Below are 26591 nucleotides of genomic sequence, written 5' to 3'. Positions count from 1 at the left end.
TTGCATCGATTAACCTTGCGCAACTTTTAAAGGTGGATACGCCAAGTTCACTGGCTTAAAAACATACAACAAGAACTTGAAAACCCTGTTGGCTATCGGAGGTTGGAACGAAGGTTCCAGTAGGTTTTCTCCGATGGTTGCCGACCCTGACAGAAGACGAGAATTCGTCAAGAACGCCATAAAGTTCCTTCGAAAGAATCACTTTGACGGTCTCGATCTCGACTGGGAATATCCAGCTTTTAGGGACGGTGGAAAGCCTCGGGACAAAGACAACTATGCCAGCTTGGTGCAGGTAAAGTAACAAAAATTAATATCTCATCGATTTAGCTAACTGTACGCGTTATGCTTCTCCTAAAACCATTCACATTTGATTACAAAGGAACTGAGAGAGGAGTTTGAGAGGGAGTCTTCAAAGACCGGAAGACCAAGACTTTTACTAACGTTGGCGATGCCAGCTGGTATCGAGTACATCGACAAAGGCTACGATATTCCTAGATTAAACGAATACTTGGATTTCATCAATCTTTTATCGTATGATTACCATTCGTCTTACGAACCAGCCGTCGATCATCACTCTCCTCTGTATCCTCTGGAAGAGGACAACGAATACAATTACGACACCGAGTTAACGATCGTAAGACTTACGCAGTGTGGATCGGTGTGTGGAATCTCGTAAACGCTAACGCTGGCGATAACGTTTCCAGGATTACACTGTGAACTATCTGCTGAAAAAGGGTGCCTCTCCGGGCAAGATAATCCTAGGAATTCCAACGTACGGCCGATCCTACACGCTTTTCAACGAGGATGCCACTGATCTGGGTTCACCGGCCGATGGTCCAGGAGTCGAAGGCGACGCGACTCGCGAGAAAGGCTACCTCGCTTACTACGAAGTTAGCTTCTGCCGTTTATCATCGCGATATTAATTTTAAGACCAAATAATACGATACCGCTTCCACAGATTTGCGAGAGCCTAGCGCAGTCGGACGAGTGGCAGGTGGTTCAGCCAAATGCAAAAGCTATGGGTCCTTATGCGTACAAGGGAGACCAATGGGTAGGTTACGACGACGAAGATATAGTCAAGTTAAAAGCCAAATACGCGAACGAGAAGAACTTGGGGGGAATTATGTTTTGGACGATCGACAACGACGATTTCCGGGGCAAATGTCACGATCGCCCGTATCCTCTGATCGAAGCGGCTAAAGAGATGCTCTTGACAGACAGCTCGTAAGTACACCGAGTAAACGAACCGCTGCTTTACAGTTTCAACGACACCGATAGCGATGTTTCCTTTGAAACTTCAGGAATACCGTTCAGAAGTCAAAGACAGTGGACAATCGTAAGAAACCCAGAGCCCAAGGTGTTCAGAGCAATACCGTAAGAAGAAAAAGTGGTAGACGAAGCACCACGACTGCAGCGCCTGCCCCGAAGATCCGAGCGTCCTCCTCGAGACCAAAGTATCGGACGTTTTCGCGTCCTAAAACCAGCGAAGAGGAAGAGGAGGATCAACGAGTCGACAGACGATCGTACGACCCATCCTCCGACGAAGACGATAGCTCCGAGAGAGGAAACGCGGTTAAGACTGCGAACAAAAACGAAAGACCGAGCAACAAGAATAAAAGGAGATCGTCGAAAGATCGATCGAGTTCCAGTCGGAATCGTAGAAAGCAAGCTCGCCGCAAAGAAGAAACCAACAGCAACTCGAACGAAAGATCGTTGAGTAATAAACTGACTACTCCGGAACCGCCAACGACACCCGATCCCGGGACAGGTAACTTAGCCGCGATATTTCGCAAACGCCACACCGCAGAAATATTAACTTTTTGTTTTCGATAGATTTCAAGTGCGAAGACGAAGGATTCTTCCCGCATCCCCGAGATTGCAAGAAATATTTCTGGTGTTTGGAGAGCGGCCCAGGAGGTCTTGGCGTAGTAGCGCACCAGTTTACGTGTCCTTCTGGTAATTCGATCGCAATCATCCAAAAATCCATTTCAGAGGTCGTCTACTCGTTCTAAAAATGATTCTCCTTCGATCGCGCAGGTTTGGTGTTTAACAAGGCAGCCGATTCCTGCGATTACCCGCGCAACGTTGTATGTCCCAAATCGAAAACGTCTCAATCGTCCGCGTCGACGACCAGAGCGCCGATAACCGCTGCCACCAGCCGTACCACTTATCTCTATAGCACTACGCGTCGACCATCCCCCGAAAAACCAGACACGGAGGAAGAGTACGAGTACTACGACGAGGACAACGACGAAGTCGAAGAGGAGGATGAAGAAGAGGGAGAGGAAGAAGAGCCTAAAACGACTACCACTCCGAAAGCGCTTTTGTATAAAACGATTACCAGAAACAAGCCTAGTACGACTACGACTACGAGTACGACAGAAGCGCCTACGACCACCTCGAAGGTTGGGAAAAATGAGCCTGAGATTACCAATATTGAGGACGAAGAGGATCCTAGGGTTATCAAAGAGCTAATAATGCTGATCAAGAAAGCAGGTGGTATAGAGCAACTAGAAAAGCAGCTGTTACTTCAAGACAAGAATGCTAACAACAGTGCGAATTCTGGCAGCGTAAACGCTACTCCTGCTACGATAAGTCGCACTTTGTACGAACGTGTACTGAATCGACAAGCTGGCAAAGTTACAAATAGGCAACGCACTTCTACGAATACAAATTATGCGAATGGGCCAGGAAGTGCGCAGTTCGAGGGATTGGATGAGGTTCCGGAAGTGAAGAGTTTGAGGCGCTCGCAAAAACCGCAATACGTGACCATCGAGAGACCAAAGTACGTGATATCGCACGTTCTGATGTTTCATTCGTTGCGTAACTATAACGTTTCGTTCGTTTCGTTCCCTTGATACAGGCCGTCTACGAAGGAACCGCCGATCGAAGACGAGCAACTCGACGAAGAAGAAGATCTCGATGAAGATAACACGGATGTAGCTTCATCCGAGGAACAGACTATTAGCAACCCTTTCTTAGCTAGCTCGACGCAGAGAGCGACGCCTAATTATATCAACATCAGACGCGCTCGACCTTCCACCTCAAGGTAAGTGAAAGAGAATAGACGCAGGAGGACGATGTTGTTCTTGTAAACGTTGCAATGGAAATCCCTCAGATACGAGAACGACGTTGAGGAGAAAAATAAGAACACGGAAGAAGAGGCGCCTATTCCCAGCCGACGCCGGCGTCCCAGCGTGTTTCCCAAGTAAGATCGCGTTTAATTCAAAATCGCTGTTTGCCAAAAGTAAAAAGAATACAATTTCGAAAAGCGAATAATTTGCTTTTTTCGATTATAGAAATACCGAGACGAGTTCTTCCGAAAATACCAGAGATCAGGAATCTCGTTCATCCGCAAACGAAGAAAGTCCACAGACAACTAAATCCAGGTTTCTATATCTAAAACAATCTCCGTCATTTAGTAAACTTCAAGCGACTGTTATCTAATTATTTAAATATGCTTTAGGTATGTTAGCGTTCAAAGATTCAGAAGCACGACTTCACATTCTACGGAGGTTGTTTCGCAAGTGGCATCCACTAGCCAAGAACCAATTACGGAATCGGTCTCGAGCGAAGCGACCGAAATCGATCAAAAGGTGGATACCACTACCGCGACGAGTCCAGTGATCAACATTTTACCTTCGATTGGCTTATCTTCGACACCGAACGATATCCTCGTCGACTCGGAAACGGAAAAGCCGATTCCGACAACGACTCCAGAGGCTAGCTCGACTACCACCGAATCTGTGAAACTCGTCGAGGATTCGGCTACGGAAATCCTCCTAACTACGGCACCAGCGAACTTGTCTACGTTGTCGGTTCCAAATACAAGGATCAACACCGCATCGGTATCTCAGCCAAGGCCTTTTAGCTTTAACCGAAGAAATAGACCTACGACCGAGCCTACCACTACTCCGTTGCCACCATCCAACGATCAGACGAGATCCAAGGTGAGTATATCGTCGCGAAACCAAACGCGCTCGTCCTTTTTGGTAGGACGAGATCGATTGAGACCGAGGCAGGAGAACGCCGGTCGAAACGAGCCGACTACTGAGAACGAGCAAATCGAATCTTCTCGCGGCGGCGTTGTCAAAGAGACAGCGCACACTCGTGGAAGGTCGAAAAGCAGAGGAGTGAGTAGATACACGCCGCCGACCTTCAGAGTTAGAAACGAAGATTCGTCCAACTCCGTAGTTAGAGAACGCATTCGAACTACGGAACCTCCTGTTAGCACGGCCATTGCCACGGATGCTTCGAGAACGCGGTTCCGCCGGCCAATTGCTAAAACCACCACCGAATCCACCAAAGCTAACGAACTCGAGGACAGTCCTATCGTTAGGATCGCCCAAGGTTATCCCAGAAGGAGCTTATCTTCGAGATCGAAAAACACGGTTAAGGACGAGATAGATAACGATAAAGTCACCAACATCAAGGTATTCAAAAAGCCGACTGCATTGAACAGAGACGTGTACGCCAGGACAAGATATACGAGGAAAAGAAACAACGTAGAAATTGGTGAATTCAAAAAGGAGACGGAACAAAAAACAAGCGAAGCCGCGCCAGATTTCTTCTATTCTTCGACATCTACTACAACAACGGACTCGATCGTCGATCGTTCTTTGAACGACACCACCATACCCATAATCGTAACTACGACCGAACGACCGATCGTGAATTCCATAGACGAAACTGATAAAGTTTTATCTCCAACGACGATATCGCCGGAAACGCAAGAAACTACGATTACTGGTTTAGATACCGAGATGAACACCGTCGAGGCTGTTCGTACCACGGAATTGACAATAGAGAACGAAGTGAACACGGAGACGGACGATCGAGTCGATCCTAGCGAAGGGCTCGATCAAGCCCTTACAACGACCGATAGCGCTATCAAACTGCAAGATTTTGAACCAAACGTGATCATCGTCCTTCCTGCGAACAATACCGAAACGGTTAACGAAGAGAATATAAACTTTGCTGTTCCGAGGCGCAGAAAAGTTTTGCTAAGAAGACGACCCGTTACATCGAGCACAACAGCTACATCGCAAGCAGAACAAGAAGAAAATAAATTAATTCCCCGTAGGAGGAAAGTGATCAAGCGTGTTCGGCCAGTTCAAAGCACGGTATCCACGGTAGATGCTGATTCTTCCACGGAAAAGGATCAAATTTTGCTTAGATTTCGATCTACGACTCCTAGAGAAGATCCGACGAGTACGATCGTTGCTGAAACGTCGGACGTTTCGACGGAAAATTTCGGTTTGTCAACGACCGAAATTGTGACGGCAGAAACGATCGACTTGGATATAACTGATGGTTTCACAGGAGTCACTTTGGAAACGTCGACTGCAGAGACTGCGATCAGTGACACTGGTTTCTCCGAATCCGATGTCGTTACGATGGCCTCGACGATAATCGATAATGTTACCGCCGTTGCGGTCGATTCCACGACAAGCAAAGAGGAATGGACAGTGGAAACCGGTGCAACGGAATCAACCACGTCATCGAATTTCTTAATTAATTTCACCGACGCGAATGATATTTCGGATGAAACGTTGCCATCGAGGAACGAACTCGACGCCCTGCCAACCACTATTTCGCAGCTCACTACACCTTTCGCGGCTTTCCAATCCAACCGTAGGTTAGAGACATACAATAGAACGTACTATTTAGACTCCAGATACGTGAGAAAGAAATTTGTACGCAGGCGGCCAGTTGCTTCTTCTTCTTCGGAAAATGTCACCAACAATTGGTATCCAAATATAGAAACTTCGTCCCACGTGCCTTTAACTAGCGAGAGAAACGAAGTGGGTCTGTCGAAACGTAGAAAGAGCCTGTTCGTTCGTCGTAGACCGGTCTCCTCTACAACCGCGAGAACAACGGGATTTATCGAAGACGATTTCATAGATGAGAATAAATTCGGGGACGAGAAGGGATTGCAGTTGGAAGTGCAACGTAATGTCGAAAACGCTACTCCAAGAATCAATCGAGCCTACGATGAAACCTTCTACTCTATTACTCCATCTGCCGCAAGGGAATCGGAAGAATTCTGGAATCGCTACACTACTCCATCGACCAGTGAAAGACGTTCTCCGTTTCCGGTAACTGTACAAAGCGAAACGACACTCGATAAAAGCTCCGCAAACGTCGACGAATCCTCAGAAAACGAAGAAAGCCATCGATCGGTATCCTTTAATAATCGATCACCAGAGATTCGCCCCCGTTATAGAGTCCCAGAATCGCTGAAAAAAACGGCGAGTGTGGAGGGTCTTTATTCTCTCGATTCGTTACCAGAAGAATCCGGAGAATCGAACAATCACAAGTCTAGATATCAGAACTTTCGTCAACCGAGAACGCGTTACAAATACCGAGAGATAACGAGGAATCAGGGAGAAGAGAACGAAGAATCGCTTGCAGATGCTACGCAATCGCCTAGCTTCGACTCTTCGACGCAGGTGAGAACGCGTTTCTACGCGAGACGTCCAGTTTCCAGCACAGAACCACCGGTCACGGAGACTCTGATTCCAGCGAAGAAATTCGACTACGTGGCGGATGCTTATAGAAGGCAACAATCCCTACGAACGACACCGCGCAATCAGAACGAAGAGGCAGATTCGACTACTTGGACGAGTTTGAACGAAGAACGAGCGGAGGTTCAGAACTTCGTAGATGGAGATTACGTGACTACGCCTTCTTCGCAACCGCTGGTGACGCGGTTGGTCACATCCGTCGAGGAATCGGCCACCACGGAAAGACAAAAGATTCTGATAAAAACGAAATACTCTTCGTTAACGTCGAACACGAAGATTCCCCTTCAGACTACGATCGCTCGATTGGAACATCCTGCTACTACAGCCTCCCCGATCTCCGGTACGCTGGAAAGATCTACGGATTCCCTGGATGAATCGGAAGGGAACGAGGACGAATCGGTGAATGAGATTCGCCAGGGCCAAGTCGAAAGATCCACGTTGCCCATAGAGGGTGAATTTCTTTATCAGGCACGATTCACCACGGAATCTCATGAATCGTCCACGATCGAGATCGAATCGGTGTTCAACAATTTGATCGGCAGTAGGGACTCTACCAAGTAATAAAACGCGTCTTCTCGAATCGTTCTTCGATAATGTGTATATATATATAGACACGATTATCCTTATCATGTATCATCAAAAATTCACAAGATATCTAACGATCTACGAGTCAAAAAATAGGTGAAAGTTCTCTCCTCTTCTGTCCTTCGTCGAATCACTGTCAACTAGTTTCCCCGATCTTGAATACCGGAACAAAGCTGCCAGGATAATCGAATCAATGATCGTCAAACCTCTATAGCTGACAACCAGAAAATCAGCATAGAATCACCGATATCAGCGCAGAGGATCGTCCACTTTCTTTACCTTCTCTCTCTTCTCGTTTAAGACAAAAAGAGATTGCCCCGAGAATGCTGAAAAGAGAGAGATCGAAGAGAAAGGTTTCGGAAGATCGTCATTAAGCGTGCTACCCTCTTCTGATTTTCAGGTCGCCAGCTCGGAAGTCAATAGACTACCAACCCTCAAGGAACTAATTGGTTATCAAACGAACGAATACGCCAGCAGTCCGTCACCCATATTCTTGAGCTTGTTTCCTCTTAAAGCGAAGGACGAAGAGATTTTATCGCATGAAAAAAACACGAACCGCATTCTCGAGGAAACAAGTGTTCGGAATGATACAATTTTCAATGAAGAACCAACAACTTTAATGCCAAATAAGCATGATCAAAAGGAAGAGACAGGTTACGCGATACAAAATGATTTAGATTTATCCGTGGATAGTATAGGCACGTATTACGTTGAGGATAATATCGCGATCGACGAAGACGATATTTCGTTGACTAACAAGAAGAGGATCGATCGACAGGATTTGTCAACGACTGTCACCCTAAAACCTACCACTATGCGTGGTATTCCTTTAGTTGATTTAATGCAAAGCCAAGTCCCCCGTGGTTTTTATGTTACTAGAAGCGAAACGGAAAATCCGATACCAGAACAAGTAAAGAATGACGAATCAACCACCGAGTGGACAACATTGTCGATAGAAAGCAAAGAAAATGTTTCTTCCAAGATCACTAACGAAATCGAACAACCCAATGTAGGTAGAACGATTGTTATCGATTTTAACCATAATGATAGCGAAGAAAATTTCAAATCTTCGACCCAAGTTATTACAACTTTAAAGCCCGATTTTTTCACAAAAAGTAACGAAGTTAAAGACAGAGACGAAAGTACGGCACCATCGACGAATCGAGTGCAAACAGAAAAAGATATAGATCTCTTTACGGAGATACCAAGTTTGGAAACAAATGCAGCACCTTCGATTTCTATACCCGTAATTTCTCCGACCGATTCACCTGTTACATTTACTTCTCTATCCTCTAATGAACCCGAGTCTATTGTTTCTACAACCAGCGAATCCTTGACTAATGACGACGCTACCCTGTCTATTAAAAATACTGACTCCACTTCAACCTCTGTAACCGAAGTACAATCTAATTTCACGATTAAAACAAACATCTTAGAATCCGTAACAGAAACAGGGTTACATATAGAAAATGGAACGCATGCTGCAAATTTGCAAGAAAATTATTCGACAGACGAAAAGGTCAGTAGCATTCAACAAACTGGCGAAGTTAGAAGAAACGTGGTGAAGGATGGCGAAGAATCGAAGTCAACCACGTCATCGTTGTCAACCACGACGCGTCCTTCTACTCAATCCGAAAGATCGGCGAATAAATTTAATCGCCGCCGACAAAGGATCGAATTTAATTCTAATCACGAGTTTGGACGTAAATCTCAGGACAGTAGGCAGGATCATCATTATGTAAGCCCATCGAACGAAGATCAAAAGGATTCGATAAAAGAAACAAGAAGAACGCAACATCCTCGTCGTAGAGTTATTAGTTACAGAGGGCGGCACCGCAGACCTTTTGTTACTGGTACAGCTGTGAACGACTCGCTTGCCTCTAATACAACCACTCGTACAACTAATCGCACGGTCAACGACGATGATAGACTTAAAGTAACGAAGAAATCAGCTAAGGAGGAATCCGAGCAAATCGAAGCGATAACTGGCTCCACGAAAAGAACGAAAGCGGGTAATTCTGTAGAAAATCGAAATGATGGAGAAAACGCGAACAAGGAAGAGACAAGCGTGGAAAAGAAGTTTGTGCCAAAGGCAAATCTTACCGGAAAAGAAGCTGTCTCCAAAGAAGAACGTCTTTGGATCGAGGAAAATATCGGTCGATCCGAGTCTGAGGTCAGTTTAGACTTTAAATTTCCTACACTTGCGACTTGCGATGACATAAAAAAAGAAGTATAACAATTTCTTTACAATATGTAATTCTAACTCAGACGCTATCGCTCGCTGTCCCTCTCCCTCCCTTTCTCTCTCTTTACATCTAACTAAACAAAGTGGAATACGCAACATTCACGAACCGTAAATAAAAACGACAAAACCGATCAGACCTCCTTGTAGTTTATCCAGACATCCGGATGAAAAAAGAACAAAGCTACTCGTCGATGACTTTAAAAGCATACGACAAAGCGCAGATCGATCGCGGCATTCATTTCACGCCATAACGAAAGAAAGGAGTTGATCCGATTCTTCTGTGACAACGATTAACGAAAAAAATCGTATAACAGCAGGAGGAAAAGTATTTCAGAAGGGATCACTATCTACGGAAGAAATTCATCGAGCATCTTTTCTGCCATCTTCGCCATAATCTTCACCTACCACTGATTTTACTCTACCCTCAAATCAATTAACACTTTTTTCTTCTACGAGGCGTGTGTCGCATTTTTTAGGGCGCCTGCGTTACGCTTATTTTGTTTCATCTTACGATGTATTTTAACCCTTTGTGCTTTGCTCCTTTTACATATATATATATATTTACCACGAACTCGACGATTGTGAAACTTTCTCTATAACCTCTGTTCATTGATGCTTGTGAAATGGCAGTAAAATGTCAACAGTGCAAAGGGTTAATGCTTAGCTACGAAATTCAGCAATTTAACACAAGAATGAAGTGCCATTGTTGTCTCGCGCGCTTATCCTCTAATTATTCTTAGCTCCTCTTCTCTCATGCATCGTTTCAGTGCTTTTTAGCCCTGAATACGATTATTCAAATAAAACGGCCAACATGTCAATCGGTATAAGTCTTACGATGTTAAACTGAAGCGCAAAAATTACAAACGTTTAGGTAAAGGATCCTACGCTCTTGATACCTCACTGAGATTCGTTACAACGCGCTATCTACGAACAATTAATAAGATACGACATATTTTGAATTTGTATTATTCGCGTCATAAAATTCGAGGCATCTTGCGTTTCTGTTATGTTATCTCCTATCGAGGTAATGTTTCACTAATCAAATTTCATTAATCGGTTATAAAAAAAAATCGTTCACGAACTCGTTCTCGACATATTAAATACTTCGTAACATTAGCTTCTTGTTGATAACTTATACCAATTGACCGTCCACTAATATTTTTTGATTGACCGATGAGAAAATTCTACTTACCGTTCTAACGAATCTAAACAAAATACAATCTGCGTATGCTCTACGAACAGGTGAATTCCTCGAAGAGTACGGTAACATCTCGTACACCAGGAAATTTGCCATCAACCAGGTTGAGGAAACCCACTACATTCAATTTGGCGACATTGCAAAGCAAAACTTCCAACACATTCGCGAATCATCGAAAAACTCATTCGAACGACGGAAAGTCTCAAACTCTTGCTAACGAAAAACTCGGTAAGTGATGATACGACAATATAAAATCTACACATAACCATGATACTCTACAACTCGAAACTCTGTAACATGATCGCGCCGCGTCCCGCCAATTATTGCGAGCACAACGCCGCGTCGACCAGGTATCGCACCATTAGAAACGCGTGCGTTTGCGTAAACAATTGTGTGCGCGACATATTTGAAATTCAAATCTCCTTTAATCGATGCTCTCCGTTAATCAAATAAAATAAAATGTTTTCGAAGAATATATTATTAAATAATTGTAGAAACAATTTACAGACACGTTTCTATATTGTGTTTTAGATGCCGTGGATGAAAGAACAGAAACACCGAAATCTGAAAAAGATATCGATCAAAGTAGTAGAGCACAAGAATTCGCGGTGACTTTGGCAGATCCACCGTCTCCACAAACATCAGCTACGGGTACACTCAACTTGTTAAATCCTCCACCATCAGATTTCTTAATTTATATAAACTAAAATGTTAGGTCGCATATTTCACTCTTGTTCATGGATCACTTGGGACATAATTTCTCATTGCACTGCAATTTTCGACTTATATTTTCTCATACTCTTCGAATCAATCGATGAGGACGATACTTTTCCATTTACTTACTTCTAATTCGTGTACTTCTTCCATTCTGATACTCAAACACTATAAAACCTTTAAGGAGCCGAGGTTACCATCAAGAACTAATCACATTTTATTCTTATTGAAGATGTACTTCATTGTTGGGGGTCTAATGGAAGCTAATCAACATCTTTTGAGAACTCTACCTCGTCGACTTCATAATCGTTCACCTGTTTTGCTAATATTTTTGTCCTTTCCATACATTTCTACTCTATTATAATTGCAATCATGTTCTTCACCTTTTCCATCACCGTCTGTATCAACGCCCGATATGAATACTAATGCAATTATAACTTTTACGCACATTGATACTCTTTCCCTTTTTGCCTGTGTCCTTACGTGTGCAGGCACATCTCGTTCTTCACGCTGGATAAATCATATGCGTGCTGATGCATCTTTTATGTTCTTCCATGGGTGCTAACGGGATTCTTCTAGTCTCTTTTGTTTTTGGAGATCGAATAACTAATAGAGTTACACAATCAGGTCGAACACCGTTAAGGAACGGTCTGAGGCGCAAAATAAGCACTACGGTTGCACCTAGAACGGACGCGACAACAAGCAGGGCTACCCTCAGATTCACCCCGAGTCTCAGAGATCGACAAAAGTCAAAGACGAAGGATAAAACTCTACAAAATGTAACGACAAGACCTAGGCGACCGCCTGTTATCGACTACGATTATTACGAGGACGAGGAGGAATCGGTGGTTGGAAAATCTACTTTCAACGGAAAACTCTTCCTCACCAACAAAGGAACCTTCCGATGTCTGGATCAAGGCAATTTCCCACATCCCTACTCTTGCAAAAAATTTATTACTTGCGCCAGAATGGTGAACGGTCAGGTAGTCGGAGCTGAGTACACTTGTCCCGATAAACTATCCTATGATCCGGTCGGTGGTATTTGCAATTGGTCAGCCGGACTTGGCTGCAAAGAATAATTTCTCCTAAATCATTAATTAAACGATGTCTTAAAAGTCGCATAGATCAGACATAAAGTAATTTTTAATTCATATTTAAACTAAATCATGATCAATTCATTATACAACGAACAAGAAAGATTCGGCTGAATTTTTACAAACGCATGTAGCCATATCTAACGGAAACGAAGCGTGGTGATATTATAGTTAAAAATTTGTCTGTAAATATTATAGTTATTGTATATACATAGATCTAGTTTACTTTATTGCATGGCGTATCGATGAAATAACTTAAGCGTTAGTACATGTAGTACCGAGAAACTTAATAAAGTGTATCTTTGTAAAATACATGTACTTGTAAAACTCTTTGCACTCGATCAAAAACGTTGAATCGGAATTACATATATAATAAGTTTTACATTTGGAATAAAAGCATTCATTTTTAACCACACTGTTAGAAATTTTTATTTAAATAGCCTTTGTTATATCGCCCACTTGATATGACGCATATTAGGATACGTTAAAAATAACTACCCAATCTTGTCGCTTTATTTTCGATACAAAACTTGAACGGTCTTATCTCTCTCTCTAACTCTCTCTCTCTATCTCTCTCTCTCTCTTTCGCTCTCTTTCTCTCCCTCTCTTTCTCTCTTTAAAGACCATTTTTTATTTTCTCATAGTTTGATTTTACAATGCTTTTTGTTATTAAACTAGCTGAGGAAGATGGAACTGATAAAACAAAAATAGGTAGAATAGTCGACAAGTGTAATATGCAATACGATACGATTGTCCAACTGATGTGTAGATCGAATTAAGATTGTAGAAGTTACATTAAATGATTTAAAATTATAAGAATTACAATTATACATATATGTGATTATTAATGAGAATGTATACGTATACACAATACGATATGAACGCATCGAAAAATTTGATTTTCAAAACTATTTCTTTCGGCTATACATACATTGAACACATATGTACTTGTTACAGATTCATTATGTTTCGATATCAAAATGAATGTTCATAATCTCAACCTTCTGTGTATGTATGTCGTGTGCGTGCGCGTGTGCATGTGTGTCTGTGTATTTATATATATATGCCTCAGTATATACTGTTCAGTAGATCTCCTCAGTTCTTTTTATGTTGTTCATTTCTATAAAAAGCCCAATAATAATTTTATTTTTTAACAAAAATAAATGTAAGAGGAATTAAAGTGAACTCGTAAAACGCGTTAAGATACATATTAAAGAAGCACTAGTTCAAAGCAAAAAACGTCACAGTACTTTTTTCTCCTCTCGAATAAGTAATTGCATTTCACACACGAGCATCTTCCATGACCTTAAATAACAATGATTCGATAAAATGATATTTAGATTGCTGAATATAAATTGTGATCTAATAAACATGACACAAAGAATGGCGGTTGCTATTTGAAAATTTTACATAATGGGTCTTATATTACATTGGCCTTTCATTTATCACTTCTGTCAAATATTTATAAAAATAAATACTTTGAGAAAGTGGCTTTGTTTTACTACCATAATTAATTATCGGAACAATAATAAATAATCGTTTAATTCAAATAAATAAATAATTTGCTTTCTTTAGCATCGTTTCGCATTATTATTTAATATACGATTTACGAAATGTAAAAGCGGCCCCCCCCTCTTTCGTTAAGAATTCGTTATGCCGCTTATTATAAAAAAATATGAACGTTGTGTTCGATTTCGAGCGTAGTATTTTCTGGATTCTTAGCGAGAAAGTCGTTTCGTACGTATGTACGAATTTCCAAATATTCGTTTATATCGTTAATATTATTAATTTATACACACATTATGAATTTTCGCATATTTTACGAACATCGATTTGCGCCTTACGTTTGAATCTGAGTAACTGTTTCTTTCCAAAGCTTTATTTTATAAAAAATCCCATCATCTCCTGCTGGATTATATATGAATAGGAACTGTGAGATACTCATATTTAGTTTTTCAACTGAAACAATCATCTCGTTTAGACAAATCAAACTTTTCTTTCCAAGGAAAAATTAAGCTATTTTTTGTACGATACGATTTAAACAGCTTTTTCAAAAATATACAAATACTCCCAATAAAATGGAATATTTTTTGAACAATATGTACGACTGCAATATCGATGCATGCGAAAATTGTACGTAATAAACCATTTAATCACGTTTTCCATTTTAGCATATTAATCATTTATGGAACTATATTATCCTCTCCTTTTCTGGAACGTTTACGGAAAGGAAATGCTTATTATTCTCTCTATTATTGGTACTCGTGTGACTTCTCGGACATGTTTATATACAATTGAAACATTAACTTACTAATTATAGGACTCACCGTAGACATAGGCAAGAAGCAAACGTTCTAGAAGAATCTGTTGTATTCGATTGTGCTACTCTTTTAACGTCAAGGTATCTAAATTGTGTATATTTATTGTCACTGTACAGACTTATTTAAGTACGGACCACCTTCATCGAGCGCTATACGTCAATTTCATCTCGTGATAACGATAGAGAATAGACATCTTAGCAAATATCAGTGTATCAAAATTTATCGGTATAGCTCTCAGGTTCCTTTACGTTAAAAAAATATCACGAATAAAAAATTGCTAACTCGTGACACGTATAAACGTATTAGAGCCTTTTCATCTCAAACGCTCCGAATATTATACTACATTTCTTGAGGCTAGTCAATGATTCTTTGATCGCGTTGAGATTCTCAATTTATAAAGATGCGTTAGAGTACCAAAACGTGCGATATACGTTTCAAATAACATTTCATCTGCTTTTTAAAATGGAAATCGTCCAAAAAGTTTTCATGATTTTTGATATGTATCCTTACAAATCTGATTCACCGTATAGAGCAGTAGAGAATGAACGATAATCCAATGCTCCAGGGATTGCATTCGGTCCCTTGTACGGAGGCATTCGCTGAATACAGTATTCAGCCTGATCAGGTGGCAATTCTCTCCTCAGTTCATCGGCCAAAATGTATGGCTAAACGATACAAATAATAATTAATTAATATTTCGAAATAAAATTGTGATCATTTAGATAAAAGTATGCAAACCTTGTCTCCAGCAAGTATACGGAAACTATCGATTACTTGCTCGGCTGTGTCTGTATCTGTAGATTCGCGAGTCATAAAGTCTAGGAACGCATCGAAATGTACGTAACCAGAATTATTTGGATCAACAATAGCCAGAATGCGCTGGAAATCGATGTCACCTTGCCTATCCTTTCCAATGGAATAACCCAGAGAAACAAGACAGGATTTGAATTCATCAGGAGCCAATCTACCTGTACGGTTCTTGTCAAAATGATTGAAACTACTACGAAATTCATTAAGTTGTTCTTGCGTAATACCCTAAAATACACATTAAATTTATTTTAATCGTTAGAAAAAAGATGAAGAGATAATTTAAAAAAAAAGAATGTTACCTTCGAATCTCTAGTAAGAATTTGGTTTTCGACTTCATTAATGTTACGATTTATTGAAGTAAGTAATTGCTCCCATCCAACTCGTAAAGTTTCCATCGTATATTGAGTGTATCGGTTCTCAAATATCATGCCTTCTTGGACAGCTTGGTGAATCTTCTCCAGTTCTTCAAGATGAGCTTTGTATTGATAAACCGCTTGTTCATATTCTTTCAGACGATGTAATTGATCTTCCAAAGTACCCTGAAGACCGAGACCAATAGCTGTAACTGCGTCTAGTTGACGTTCTATCCACGGACCAACGGCATTAGCTTTCTCAGCAAACTGTCGTCGAAGTAATTCATTATTCTGTTGTTTGCGAAGTTCCGCTTGCAGTGTACCGTCACGCTGAGGTACAAGTTGTCTGACATCGCTCCATTTCTTCGTAAGGTCCAAAGCAGTGAGAGTAGTGTACGGATTTTCAAGACCTCCCGGAATTTGGAACTGTTTGACTATTGATTCAACTTCACGCACTAATCCCACAATAGCATTGTATTCTTTATCAGCTTCTCCAAGAGTTGCTTTAAACGCAGCATGAGCATCCATTAAACCTTGGATTTCCTCCATCGTATGAACGATAAACATATCTACTAGATCTTCCCTGGTTCCATCCAACCAATTATTGAACGGCTAAAAATTGTGTCATAATCATTAAATTCCGGAAAAGATTTTTTACCACATACGTAATAATATAAACTTACAGCAGCTCGTTTAGCGAATTCCAAATGTAGGACGTCGATCTTTTCAAGAATACGTTCGGCCTCATCTAACGCCTGACGTCTACGTTGGGTAAGAGTACCCAAGCGATCCCATTGGTCGCAAATTCGTTGACATCTAGCATTAACGGACGCACTATCGTGATACTCCAAGGTACTATAAAAGAAAGTACCAATGTTATTATGAACATATCTTAAAAATAATTTGGTGCAAGTATTTTGCAAAATTACTTGAGCTCTTGAGCAATGGCAGCTATCTGTTCCACGCGATCCTGATGCGCCGCAAGATCAGATTCGAAAGCTTCATGCTTTTTCTTCAAAGCTTTGAGTTCATTGAGTTTGCACTGTCGGAAATGTTGTGATGTGAGCATCTCTTCTTTTCCTGCAGTCCATTCTTCATGAGCATCAGCTTTATGTTTAAATTTCTGAGCCAAATGTTCCAAACGCTCAAGACGCATCATTTCCGACAAGAGCCATTCTTCGAATGACTTCTCTGCCAACTCTAAACCTATAATCGAATCAAATGATCTTGGTACTTTCGTCAAAAGTACTTGTTACTTCGTCATCAGAGTTAACACAAGTGTTAGAATATTTTACCTTTCCAAGCCTTATTTATATCGGATACCATTTTTCCTTCAGTTGGCATATAAGCAGGTCGATTGCTCAGTCGCAGTTTCGTTTGTAAAGTGTTAAAATTCGTTTCGAGTTTGGCTTTTTGCTCAACTCGCGGTGGTTTATGCTTACGACGGTACGTTCTATATTCTTCTAATTTTTTCTGACAACCGGCAAGGGAATTATCGGTCTGACGACTAGCCAACCAAGGCATGGTTCGTCTTATCCATTCCAGTAAATCAGATGCCAGTCGTTCGTATTCTTCCATGAGTCTCTCATTTTCTTGATTCACTTTTAGAACTTTACATATTCTGTTTGCGGCAGTCTCTGCCTACAATGAAAAGTAGAAATTCGTCTTATGAAACGGAGATCTTCAATGTATCGTTGTAACCGCTATATGTGCGTCGATATGTTTGGGTAAAAGCATATCATCGGAAATTTGTTTCCAATTTAGTTGTGGTTAAACATTCAACGAGTAAATTGTACACAGATAATATGATTTTTATGTGTTATAGGTTAATTTCAAATGCAAACACACACCTTTTGTGCACCGCTAAAGCAGTGGTAGTATGAGGAAACGTAGGTCATCACAGCTCTCTCATCAGGCATTGCTGTATTTCGCATATCTAGAAAAACACATTCGGAAAAACTCAAACCATGCAATGTTAGCTTAAGAATGTCCACTGAAAAATTTTGTTTGTCTTCTATCAAGGAGTGTAATTTTAATTGATATTTGTAATTCTCATTGATGTATTAGAAATATATTAATTGTCTCTAGCTAATATCATGAATTGGCTGTACAGTGTACATTGTAGGGGTAACAGAAACAAACCTATAGATAAATCAAGAAAATCTTTCCAACAGTCAACATTTTGTCTGTAAGTACGTAGCATTTGAACATAAAACAAGTATAAGTTATACAATGAAATTAGCATGATGAAACACTGTTAAGTGTAAGCATACGATGATAGTGTATTAGTGAAAGATAGCACAGGTCGTTTTGTAACCAAAGTAAGGGAACAACACGCATTTCTTTACGCTGACCTGCTGAGCACCTTGGAACGCATGGTAGTAGCAGGACACGTACGTCATGATTGCACGCTCATCTGGCTTGGGTGTGTTGATCAAATCTATATGATATCAAGGGAATATAATATTAAGAATCTATTCGTTTAAGTGACAGAAAAAGCTCATCTGATCGTAGTTCCATCCTGAACCCCAACAAAATGCCTAAACTATTTGGTTAAAAAATATCTCTATCACGTTAATCGACAGTATACAAAGTGTAACGCATTTAACATTTGCTTTAAATGTGACGAAACGTTTAAAAAGATATATGTATATATATATACTTACCATCAGGATCTAACATACGAGGAATGTCGAGATACTTTTCAGCAACATCAAAGGCAGTGTTCAAATTTTCTAAAGGATTATCCTTGCTAAGTTTATTGTAATCAATCAAATCAGGGCGATGACGATGAATGAGCGCGCAAAACGCCAAACCATCCTTGAAGGATAGATGGAAGTTTTGAACATTGACATTTTTATATGGTGCAGTTTTACGTTGGCACCACAGTAAAAGACCCTCTTTAGCAGTCATTTCTTCCACAGAAATGTCTTGAATAGCAAATCTTAAAATGATGGTCCAGATCATGCCCAATGTCATCTTCAAGTTGCCATCCACGATTTCTGGTAAAAATTAAACAATGGCCTTGCACTTTATTCAATTTTACTCAACTCCTACAAGGAACTGTTCAAAGAATCATGATATTTACCCTCTGCTCCGATAGAAACTAATTTTACACCTTTACTGGCAATGTAATCAAGAGCTTTATTCACATTCGCGATCTTGTGGAACCTCATTTTGCCTCTGTCTGGTCTTGGCAGAGTTTCGCCAGAAATTACTTCAAGTAGTAACATTAATTTCAGTCCATTTCTAAAGTCTTCTTCGATCGATTCGATAGCGGTTCCAGCTTTACGAAGGTGCGAATTACACCATGCTGTGAATGTCTGCAAATATAAACATAACATTGATGTTCACTCATTTTCTATTTATCTATTTCTAATTTCTCAATAATATCTCGATATCTTTTTTCTCAATATCTCAATCTCTACAGGATCGATTAAACACTAATGTTTCACGGTTAAAAAGAATTTAAAATGGAGAATTGAGCTTGAATGCTGCTTAGCATATATTTTAGTAACGACCCCAATCCCTCCTGCTATATATATCTCCTGTCCCGGTTCTTAAACTGTGCTTCCCATTGCCCAGGCTAAAGATTTTCAAACCTTTGATATTTTGAAGCATAAAATTCGATATACTCAAACACACGATAACGATCTCAATTACTTTATACCATATCCCATGGTTAAATGAAGCAATTGACTTGAAACATACTTTATTTGAAAAACAGTTATTTATTTGTTAAATATTGCAATATTCGATTTATACAAAAATAATATCTTCTTCTCCTATCTTCTAATATATAGCATGTAGCATTAATGAACATATCTTACAAAAAAAAGCTTTTAATTTAGTTTGAAATGCAATTAAAGGATAGTGTAGCATGGTAACATAAATAAATGTTGAAAGCAGACACGTTTCTTATTATTTCATTAATTACAAATTATATCTTTCCGAGAATACAATATAATAAGTTCGATAAAAACAAGTATTATATACAATCATTGATTTAACGATATTAGTGATAACATCGTTACAGTCAACCCTAGGTTGTTGAAAAATGCATAAAGATGTGAAAAAGAAACGACATCGATACTTGTAAATTTTTTTAAAGGGGATTGGGCAGAGAGAGAAAAATATTGCCTGAAATTTAATACGGCTAGCGTGAAGCGCGACCGGCCAAAATTGGACATGAGCCACCTTAACTTCTACGAGCGCTCTAAGATCTATTTGTAAAACATTGACTCCTCCCGCGCTGAGCGCTGAAGCATTTCGAACACGTTCTGATCCGTTTTATTTTCAATCAGAATATTAAATTAATATTTCCACATTCTTTAATTTATCATTCGTAGATATAAGCTATTTGGATTTTAGTTCAATCACCGATATATTTACTGGAACTGAAGAGGAAGAGAGAGGGGGGGGCGCTCTATTTCAACGGCTAAGCAAAAAAGTTAGAAATAAAGGAAAAATTGAAAACTGATGAATGGCATAGAAATTACAACACGATTAAATTCATTGCTGATAAATCATTTGATCTATATCTATACGAGAACCATGGTCGTGTTTCTCTTGAAGAACCAAATTCTGTTTCAAAAATAAGTTTCGTGAGAATTCGCGAGGATTTTATAATCTCGTAACTTTTTCATCGTAGCTATTGCTGTATTTCTATAAATATCCAACGTTTCTTTACTTTTTCCTGTAATTGCACAATACAAAAGGTTACAAATATTACCGGACAAACAAATTCCGTTACATAAACGGTAACTTTACAAAAGTAAACCGAATATCGAGTTATGTAAACAAACTATACAATCATAGTTGCATAGAATAACAATGGAGTTACGAGGTTTTCTTTACTTACGTTCGTGACTCATGCCCATCCTTTTATAAACGGAAAGAATGTCTCGCGTGACAATGAGTTAATGACACGATATAAACAGATGATTTTTATTTGCAAGATATACTCTCGGTCGATCGAACGATCGATCGCCAAAATCATTTCACGCTACGCACGATCAAATAAATCTTTTGCTGGTTATATCGTTGTAACGGACTGTCGGGACAAATGTAAGTAGAAAAGTATATAAATCCGACTGTCTACACAAAATTTTTACAGCTACCTGCAGTTGCACCAAAAATAAACGCAGTTAAACACGAAACGCCCTGAATACGATGCACATAATTCACGTAACCCAAATTCTAAATATCGCGCGTGAACGCGCTTGCAACTTATATCTATTCTTAAATTCTGGCATTGAATTTCTTTTCGTTTGTGTCAAACTTCCATAAGATAGCTGAAACTTCTACTCTATTCTTACCATTAACAGTTACACGGCGGCGCTATACGTACATATACATATACATATCCTTCATAGTCGGTGAAAAATTATTGGCCAAAGCAGCCAATTAACGAATCCTTTCTACGCAACTCCGCTGTACCTTGAAACACACGAATTTAAGGCCAAAATATACGATAAAGTAGGAGATAGAACGACAGGAGAACGAAATTGCCAAGTTACTTTTATGATACACGTGAAAATCGCGTAGCAATGAAACTGTTGTAAAAGATATTTACGAGAACCAGTGTACGAACACATTATCGGTTCGCAGCATTCTATTATTCCGGCGTTGAAATAAAGCACAGGTGGCGATGCGACCGGTTAGATCAAATAACATTAGTTACATGAAACAAATGAAATTTGTACATGTTTCACGAGAGTGGTTGAGCGGTTTCAGCAACATCGTCGTCCTATTTGCGATAGATCCTAGAGAATGTGTCGCGTAACCGATCGACTGAACATCGCGTTATGTAGCGCCGCGGGCTAATCGGCCGCGGAAACTCAATGACTTTGGTTCGCGCGATGTAAACGATTGAGGTAAAGGAATTCAAGGAAAAAGATATTACTCTGCGCCATCATTTGCGTTTCTCTACGCACAACATGCCGAAAATAATCCTGGAAGATCATACGTAACGGAAAATATCATGGTCGACGTTCTATTTGCGGACAGTATCACCGCAGCGGGTGGAAATACTGAAAATTCATTCAAGAAACCATTCCAACCGGTTACACTGAACGCAGATATTTCGCGTAATTATCGTTCGACCTTTGCAAACGGCGAATAGTTGGCTGAAAATAGTAAAACGTGGGTGTCGATTGCATTTTAACGAAGCGTAATCGCGGAATTCGCAATAAACAGCCGGCAAAGGTGTTCAGGCGCGCGGAACTTATCATCGCATAACAATCGACTTACTGGTGCATAGCATGCGTGGGTCACCCGATTCCAATCTAAGATTTGGCGTACAGCCGAAACTTCTCAAAGGTTAACGATCTTCTGCTCGCATCGAGTAAGAAATCGATCGATAGCTCTCGCTCGTTCGCGACTTTAACTCTGCACCTCCCCTATCTTTGGAACTTCTAATATTCGTACAGTTTCTGGTTGGTAAAACAATTCATTGTTATCGCCGGAACGCGTTACAAATTATTTTTAAAACGATTTTTCTCCTTTCGTCCTATCGAAAGATTATACGTAACACGCTGTCACTTTACGAACCCTACTCACACGAACGCTACACGATCAGATCTTGGAGCAATGTGCGACAACAGAGAACAGCATACTTTACACGACCGCAGGTAAGATCGTGTCGTGAACGACCGGCATAAACGCCGGTTAAATTTGAAAACGGCGATCGATCAGAGAATATGATCGATGTCTTCGACCGCGTGCATTATCTATATATATACATATATATAGCATATATATATAGCAATGTCAGCTCCGTGCGAACGTAAACGACGAAGAAAGTAAGTATATACTTATATACATCAGTGCTGTTATATCCCTGACGAACCGTAACGAATATCACCGTATCGCACCACGTAAAATAACCAGTTGACAGTAACACTAGATAAGCAGTTCCGTAACCTTCGACGATTCTCCGCAACAACACGTTTCTATGTTAGTGTACTTCACCACCACAACAATCGGAAATTTCTCTATTACACGTATCTATGCACAGAATGCGATTACGAATAAAAATTAAGACGTCAACGAGAACCTGTAATTAACAGCCAATTAAGTTGGTATCTTTCGTGTACAGATCGTATCCAGCGAAGACGAAGCCTGTGGATCAAAGCTAATTCTAATGACGCGACAAAATTATAGAAAAATTTCGGCAATTTGAACAAAGAAGTCGTTTCGTTCAAGATGTTCGTAAGTAGATAAAGTCAAACGGAAATCGTGAAACAAGCGTAAGAACAGCGAGTTTTCGCAAAGCATCAAGCAACGTGACCCATTTGAAAGCGAAAGAAAAAAATGCCTATCACCGTCCCCCGGAATGTTTCGTGCGCAGTTCGAAAGCCGTCCAAGTGGCCGAGATTTTATGAGAAATTATACAGTTAACTAGCCGACAGCTTAGTTTCCCGAATATGTTACTATCTATATATTTAATCATTGTATGAAAGACACATGTATGAAAATATTAAACGATATAAATATGCTATTGGTAATTAATGAGAATATGAAGAGCGAGAGAGATGAAACTCTTATTTTTCTTTTAAAGGAAATAAATATACTTTCGTGGTTGAAATATTATCACACGAAGATTTTTTCCAATTAGTCTACATATTATGTATCTTAAAGTGTGATTGTTAACGTGTCAAAAATATTCCTCAAAAAATGCTTAATAACCAAGATAAAAGTATCTACAAATCTTTGGATTTTGTTTCTAGAATGTTAAGTAGGCAAATTAAAATATCTTTTGAAAATTGTGAATTCGAAAAATGATAACAATAAGAACATTGAAAATTATTTCGAGCATATGATAAATTATCGATAAAAATATCAGATTTGTGTTATTTAACATCGATAAATTAACTAACACATCAGAAATGTGATATCAAGATAAGATTAATATCAAGATAAAGCTCTCATTGGCAAAAGACTGAAAATAGGGAACGAAAATTAGAAACGGTAATTTCATAAGATTCAAATTCTGTAAGAACTCTACTCGGCTCTGGTTCATCGAGCCAATTGTCAGGTAAACATAGTTCCGTAGTAATTTACATATCTAAGTATTTCTAACAACGATACTTCGAGACTGGTACAAATGAAGAAACGATCCAGTAACGAAGTAATCACAAAATTGTCGCATGTGCCAATGAAACCGACGATACCGCAATCTTATTTCAACGATCAAAAATCGAGGAACATCAACGAAACTACGATAGCTTAAAATGACTCAGTGCTCGATTATTTTTGTCATAAAGTCTGAAAATACAATCCAAAGGGCTGCCACATCTAACGTCCCATGTAATCGAGTCGGTCTTGAGAGCCTTGAGCCTCTGCCAAAAATGAAGAAAACATTTTCAACGCGTACTTGAAGCTGTTCCATTTTATCAATTGACACCGTATTAATCTGCTACCCTTGTATCTTCTCCGGGTATTTCTTCTAGCATAATTATCTCTCCGTATATTACGAATCAAAATTTGCGTCAAAGAAACGTTCATTGTTAATCGAAGACACTTTGCGTTTTAATCTCTATACACAGCATTTTAAAATATAATACCTACAATTTACAGAGAAGTAAAAGATATTTCGGACGTATAATGGAAAGCATAAACATCTACAAGAAATAGAAGATAAGCGATAATAGCGATAGTCTTTCTCTCAGAAATAAAACTAAAATTAAATATTAAATGTTTTGCGATAAATACAAAATTAACTCTGAAAAAATAAAGTTCGTTCGATTTGCGAAAATCGCGTACTATTAATAATTCGTATAAAATAAAATCAATTAAAATAAGACACTTTCATTATCATTAAGATCGTATGCGATGTATTCGCTTATTATATGCCGTCGTATGTGTCCTAATACAACATTTGAAAATCGTATCATGCTCCGTGAGGTTATGTACAGTAGTTCAAAAATCTAGTAGGCAAATATTCTGTAAGTGATAAACGTTCAGAATGAACGCCTTCACTGTAAAAATAATAATAACATTTAACAAATTTGCAAAACGAAAAAGTAGGCTAAACAAATGTACTCAACACAAATAGGAACATTAAAATACCAGTTCAATCGCTCAATATGCAATATGATATATCGTTGTCCAGTACTATATAACTAAATCGAAGTTTTTTTTATCGTAGCAAAAAGAAATATATAAAATTCTATTAAATAAAAACGAGACAAATTCAACTCACCTTTTTCTGCTGTTTTTCCCAAGCTGGGTCCAAAAGACCTTCCCTCTCCCATTCTTCCTCGGGCTCCATGTATCCATCCCCGTAAGCTTCCATGTCGTTCATCCTTCCGCGGATATATCACGTTCCTTTAAATGTAAATGATTTCTGTGTCACACAGCTACAAACGTTTTCGTATGTACAAATCAACGAGCAAACACTTGAATATGCTGATCTCGATCATAACCGAGACTGACAATTTGTTCGGATATTTCTTACACTTGTTTCACGCTAATACTGATCATAAAGACTAAGTGCATCGTTGATAAAAAAATGTAAGTTGCCGATACAAAAAAAAACGAAAAGGAAATTACACGCGCGCACAGGCGATAGAAAGAGAGAAAGAAAGAAAATGGAAATATAAGTTAAAAAGAAAATAAATGAAGATTTGAGAAAAAATAAAGAAAAATGAACAAATAACTGAAAATGAAAAAAAGGTGTACGTTTTGTAACGTGAAAACGTACCCGCTAAGTCCAGAAAATGTTCGGTTCGTGTCGTTCTTTCTCTCGCGCTGACCCCTCTGCCACGAGTCTGACACACGATTTGCTCGCCGGCGCACGAGCCTCCCCTCCTACGCTATCGCTCTCTTTCTCTCTCTCTCGCGCGCGCGCGCGAGCGCGCACTCTCTCTCTCTCTCTCTTTCACCCTTGCTCATTACTTTAGTTGCTAGCTTTCCTTGATTCTACCCATACCATTTACTTACTCAACACCCTATCGCTCTTCCTACGCAACAGCTTTCGTAGCTAACCCCCGCGAATTGTAATAATGCAATCAAGTATTCCAGTGATATATATTATCAGTGGATCGAAAACTTAATTAGACTGCTTAACAAAATATGCTAGAATACATTATCCCTCTTTTTATATATATGCCTAATATGTCTCATTATCTTTAATACGTATTCAGAAAATCAAACATAACATATGTAAACCTAATTATAAAACTAAATTCAGTTAAATATCGATGTAAGTTCATAATTTAAGTTTATAGATATTTCATAATATGTAAACTCTGTCCAAAAAACAAATTAAAAAGAACTGAATGAATCCTAGTTAAGTATGTTTACTATTAACAAAATTCATATTCTTGTTCAAATAACGCATACAACAAATTCAAATAAAGACAAAATCAAATGTTGCTTAGAAGATAAAGTATCGCATTTAAATAAGAATTCATTATAAATAAACAAAGCATTTCCGTAAGGTTTTTACAGCACAACGAAATCTTGTTACATTTATCAGTTTGTTTCAAACTCGGTTTCATAGAAAACTACATACCCCAGTACATCTGCCGAAACTAACCTCCGTTCTTCTTTTAAGCGCGAATCTCGCCCAGCAAACGGCTTAGAGAATATGAAGATATCGAAAATAGTATCAAAGACGACTATGACACCTGATTCACCCACACACGATAAAAATAGTACGGTAATTCGTGTGAAATTTCCAAAACAACAAGAGTAACACCATTCCTCCGAGACTTCACGGACATGCAGGCATAAGCAT

The 26591-nt window shown here is 39.3% G+C and overlaps 2 protein-coding genes and 1 long non-coding RNA gene across 7 annotated transcripts in view; 2 read left to right on the top strand and 1 right to left on the bottom strand.

Annotated features, from left to right (window-relative positions):
• LOC138177993 (uncharacterized) overlaps nucleotides 1–13838 on the top strand; it is a 21953-nt gene extending 8115 nt beyond the window's left edge. The window contains exons 4-19 of the mRNA XM_069109388.1: nucleotides 33–292; nucleotides 380–634; nucleotides 705–890; nucleotides 959–1224; nucleotides 1302–1768; nucleotides 1834–1956; nucleotides 2038–2785; nucleotides 2864–3049; nucleotides 3119–3208; nucleotides 3300–3389; nucleotides 3467–7084; nucleotides 7139–7157; nucleotides 7366–9285; nucleotides 10600–10783; nucleotides 11087–11251; nucleotides 11792–13838. Of these exons, the coding sequence (XP_068965489.1) occupies nucleotides 33–292; nucleotides 380–634; nucleotides 705–890; nucleotides 959–1224; nucleotides 1302–1768; nucleotides 1834–1956; nucleotides 2038–2785; nucleotides 2864–3049; nucleotides 3119–3208; nucleotides 3300–3389; nucleotides 3467–7084; nucleotides 7139–7157; nucleotides 7366–9285; nucleotides 10600–10783; nucleotides 11087–11251; nucleotides 11792–12348 (9134 nt within the window). The 3' untranslated portion in view covers nucleotides 12349–13838. The remainder of the gene's footprint in view (nucleotides 1–32; nucleotides 293–379; nucleotides 635–704; nucleotides 891–958; nucleotides 1225–1301; nucleotides 1769–1833; nucleotides 1957–2037; nucleotides 2786–2863; nucleotides 3050–3118; nucleotides 3209–3299; nucleotides 3390–3466; nucleotides 7085–7138; nucleotides 7158–7365; nucleotides 9286–10599; nucleotides 10784–11086; nucleotides 11252–11791) is intronic.
• Nucleotides 13183–26591, bottom strand: Actn (alpha actinin). 5 transcript variants are annotated; one of them, XM_069132678.1, is made up of 12 exons: nucleotides 25554–25655; nucleotides 25053–25177; nucleotides 18936–19170; nucleotides 18514–18849; nucleotides 18198–18287; nucleotides 17698–17783; nucleotides 17143–17488; nucleotides 16777–17053; nucleotides 16531–16702; nucleotides 15794–16459; nucleotides 15423–15719; nucleotides 13183–15349 (listed from the first exon to the last, which is right to left on the bottom strand). In XM_069132678.1, the coding sequence occupies exons 2-12, from the start codon at nucleotides 25152–25154 to the stop codon at nucleotides 15191–15193; spliced, it is 2766 nt and encodes a 921-aa protein (XP_068988779.1). In that variant the 5' UTR covers nucleotides 25155–25177; nucleotides 25554–25655; the 3' UTR covers nucleotides 13183–15190. The 5 variants fall into 5 exon arrangements, with proteins under 5 accessions (XP_068988779.1, XP_068988776.1, XP_068988777.1 ...); XM_069132675.1 differs by lacking the exons at nucleotides 17698–17783; nucleotides 25554–25655 and adding an exon at nucleotides 26367–26591 and having other exon boundaries at nucleotides 18202–18287; XM_069132676.1 differs by lacking the exons at nucleotides 17698–17783; nucleotides 25554–25655 and adding an exon at nucleotides 26391–26591 and having other exon boundaries at nucleotides 18202–18287.
• LOC138190164 (uncharacterized) lies at nucleotides 22650–24935 on the top strand. Its single transcript, XR_011176210.1, has 2 exons — nucleotides 22650–22804; nucleotides 22947–24935. It is a non-coding gene; the product is annotated as an uncharacterized LOC138190164 (long non-coding RNA).

Source organism: Bombus flavifrons, chromosome 3 (assembly GCF_040668555.2).
Source record: "Bombus flavifrons isolate JBK064 chromosome 3, iyBomFlav1_principal, whole genome shotgun sequence".
NCBI lineage: Eukaryota > Metazoa > Arthropoda > Insecta > Hymenoptera > Apidae > Bombus > Bombus flavifrons.
The sequence above is the reverse complement of the archived record's forward strand: the minus strand, read 5'-3'. Positions and strand labels throughout refer to the sequence as shown.

What these genes read in the sequence shown, in the direction of transcription:
- Actn (XM_069132678.1), bottom strand. Translation starts at nt 25,154, where the DNA reads ATGAACGACATGGAAGCTTACGGGGATGGATACATGGAGCCCGAGGAA. An exon ending in GGGAAAAACAGCAGAAAAAG is followed by an intron (nt 19,171 to 25,052) that starts GTGAGTTGAATT and finishes TTATATTTGCAG; the next exon opens with ACATTCACAGCATGGTGTAA. An exon ending in GCCATTGCTCAAGAGCTCAA is followed by an intron (nt 16,703 to 16,776) that starts GTAATTTTGCAA and finishes TTTCTTTTATAG; the next exon opens with TACCTTGGAGTATCACGATA.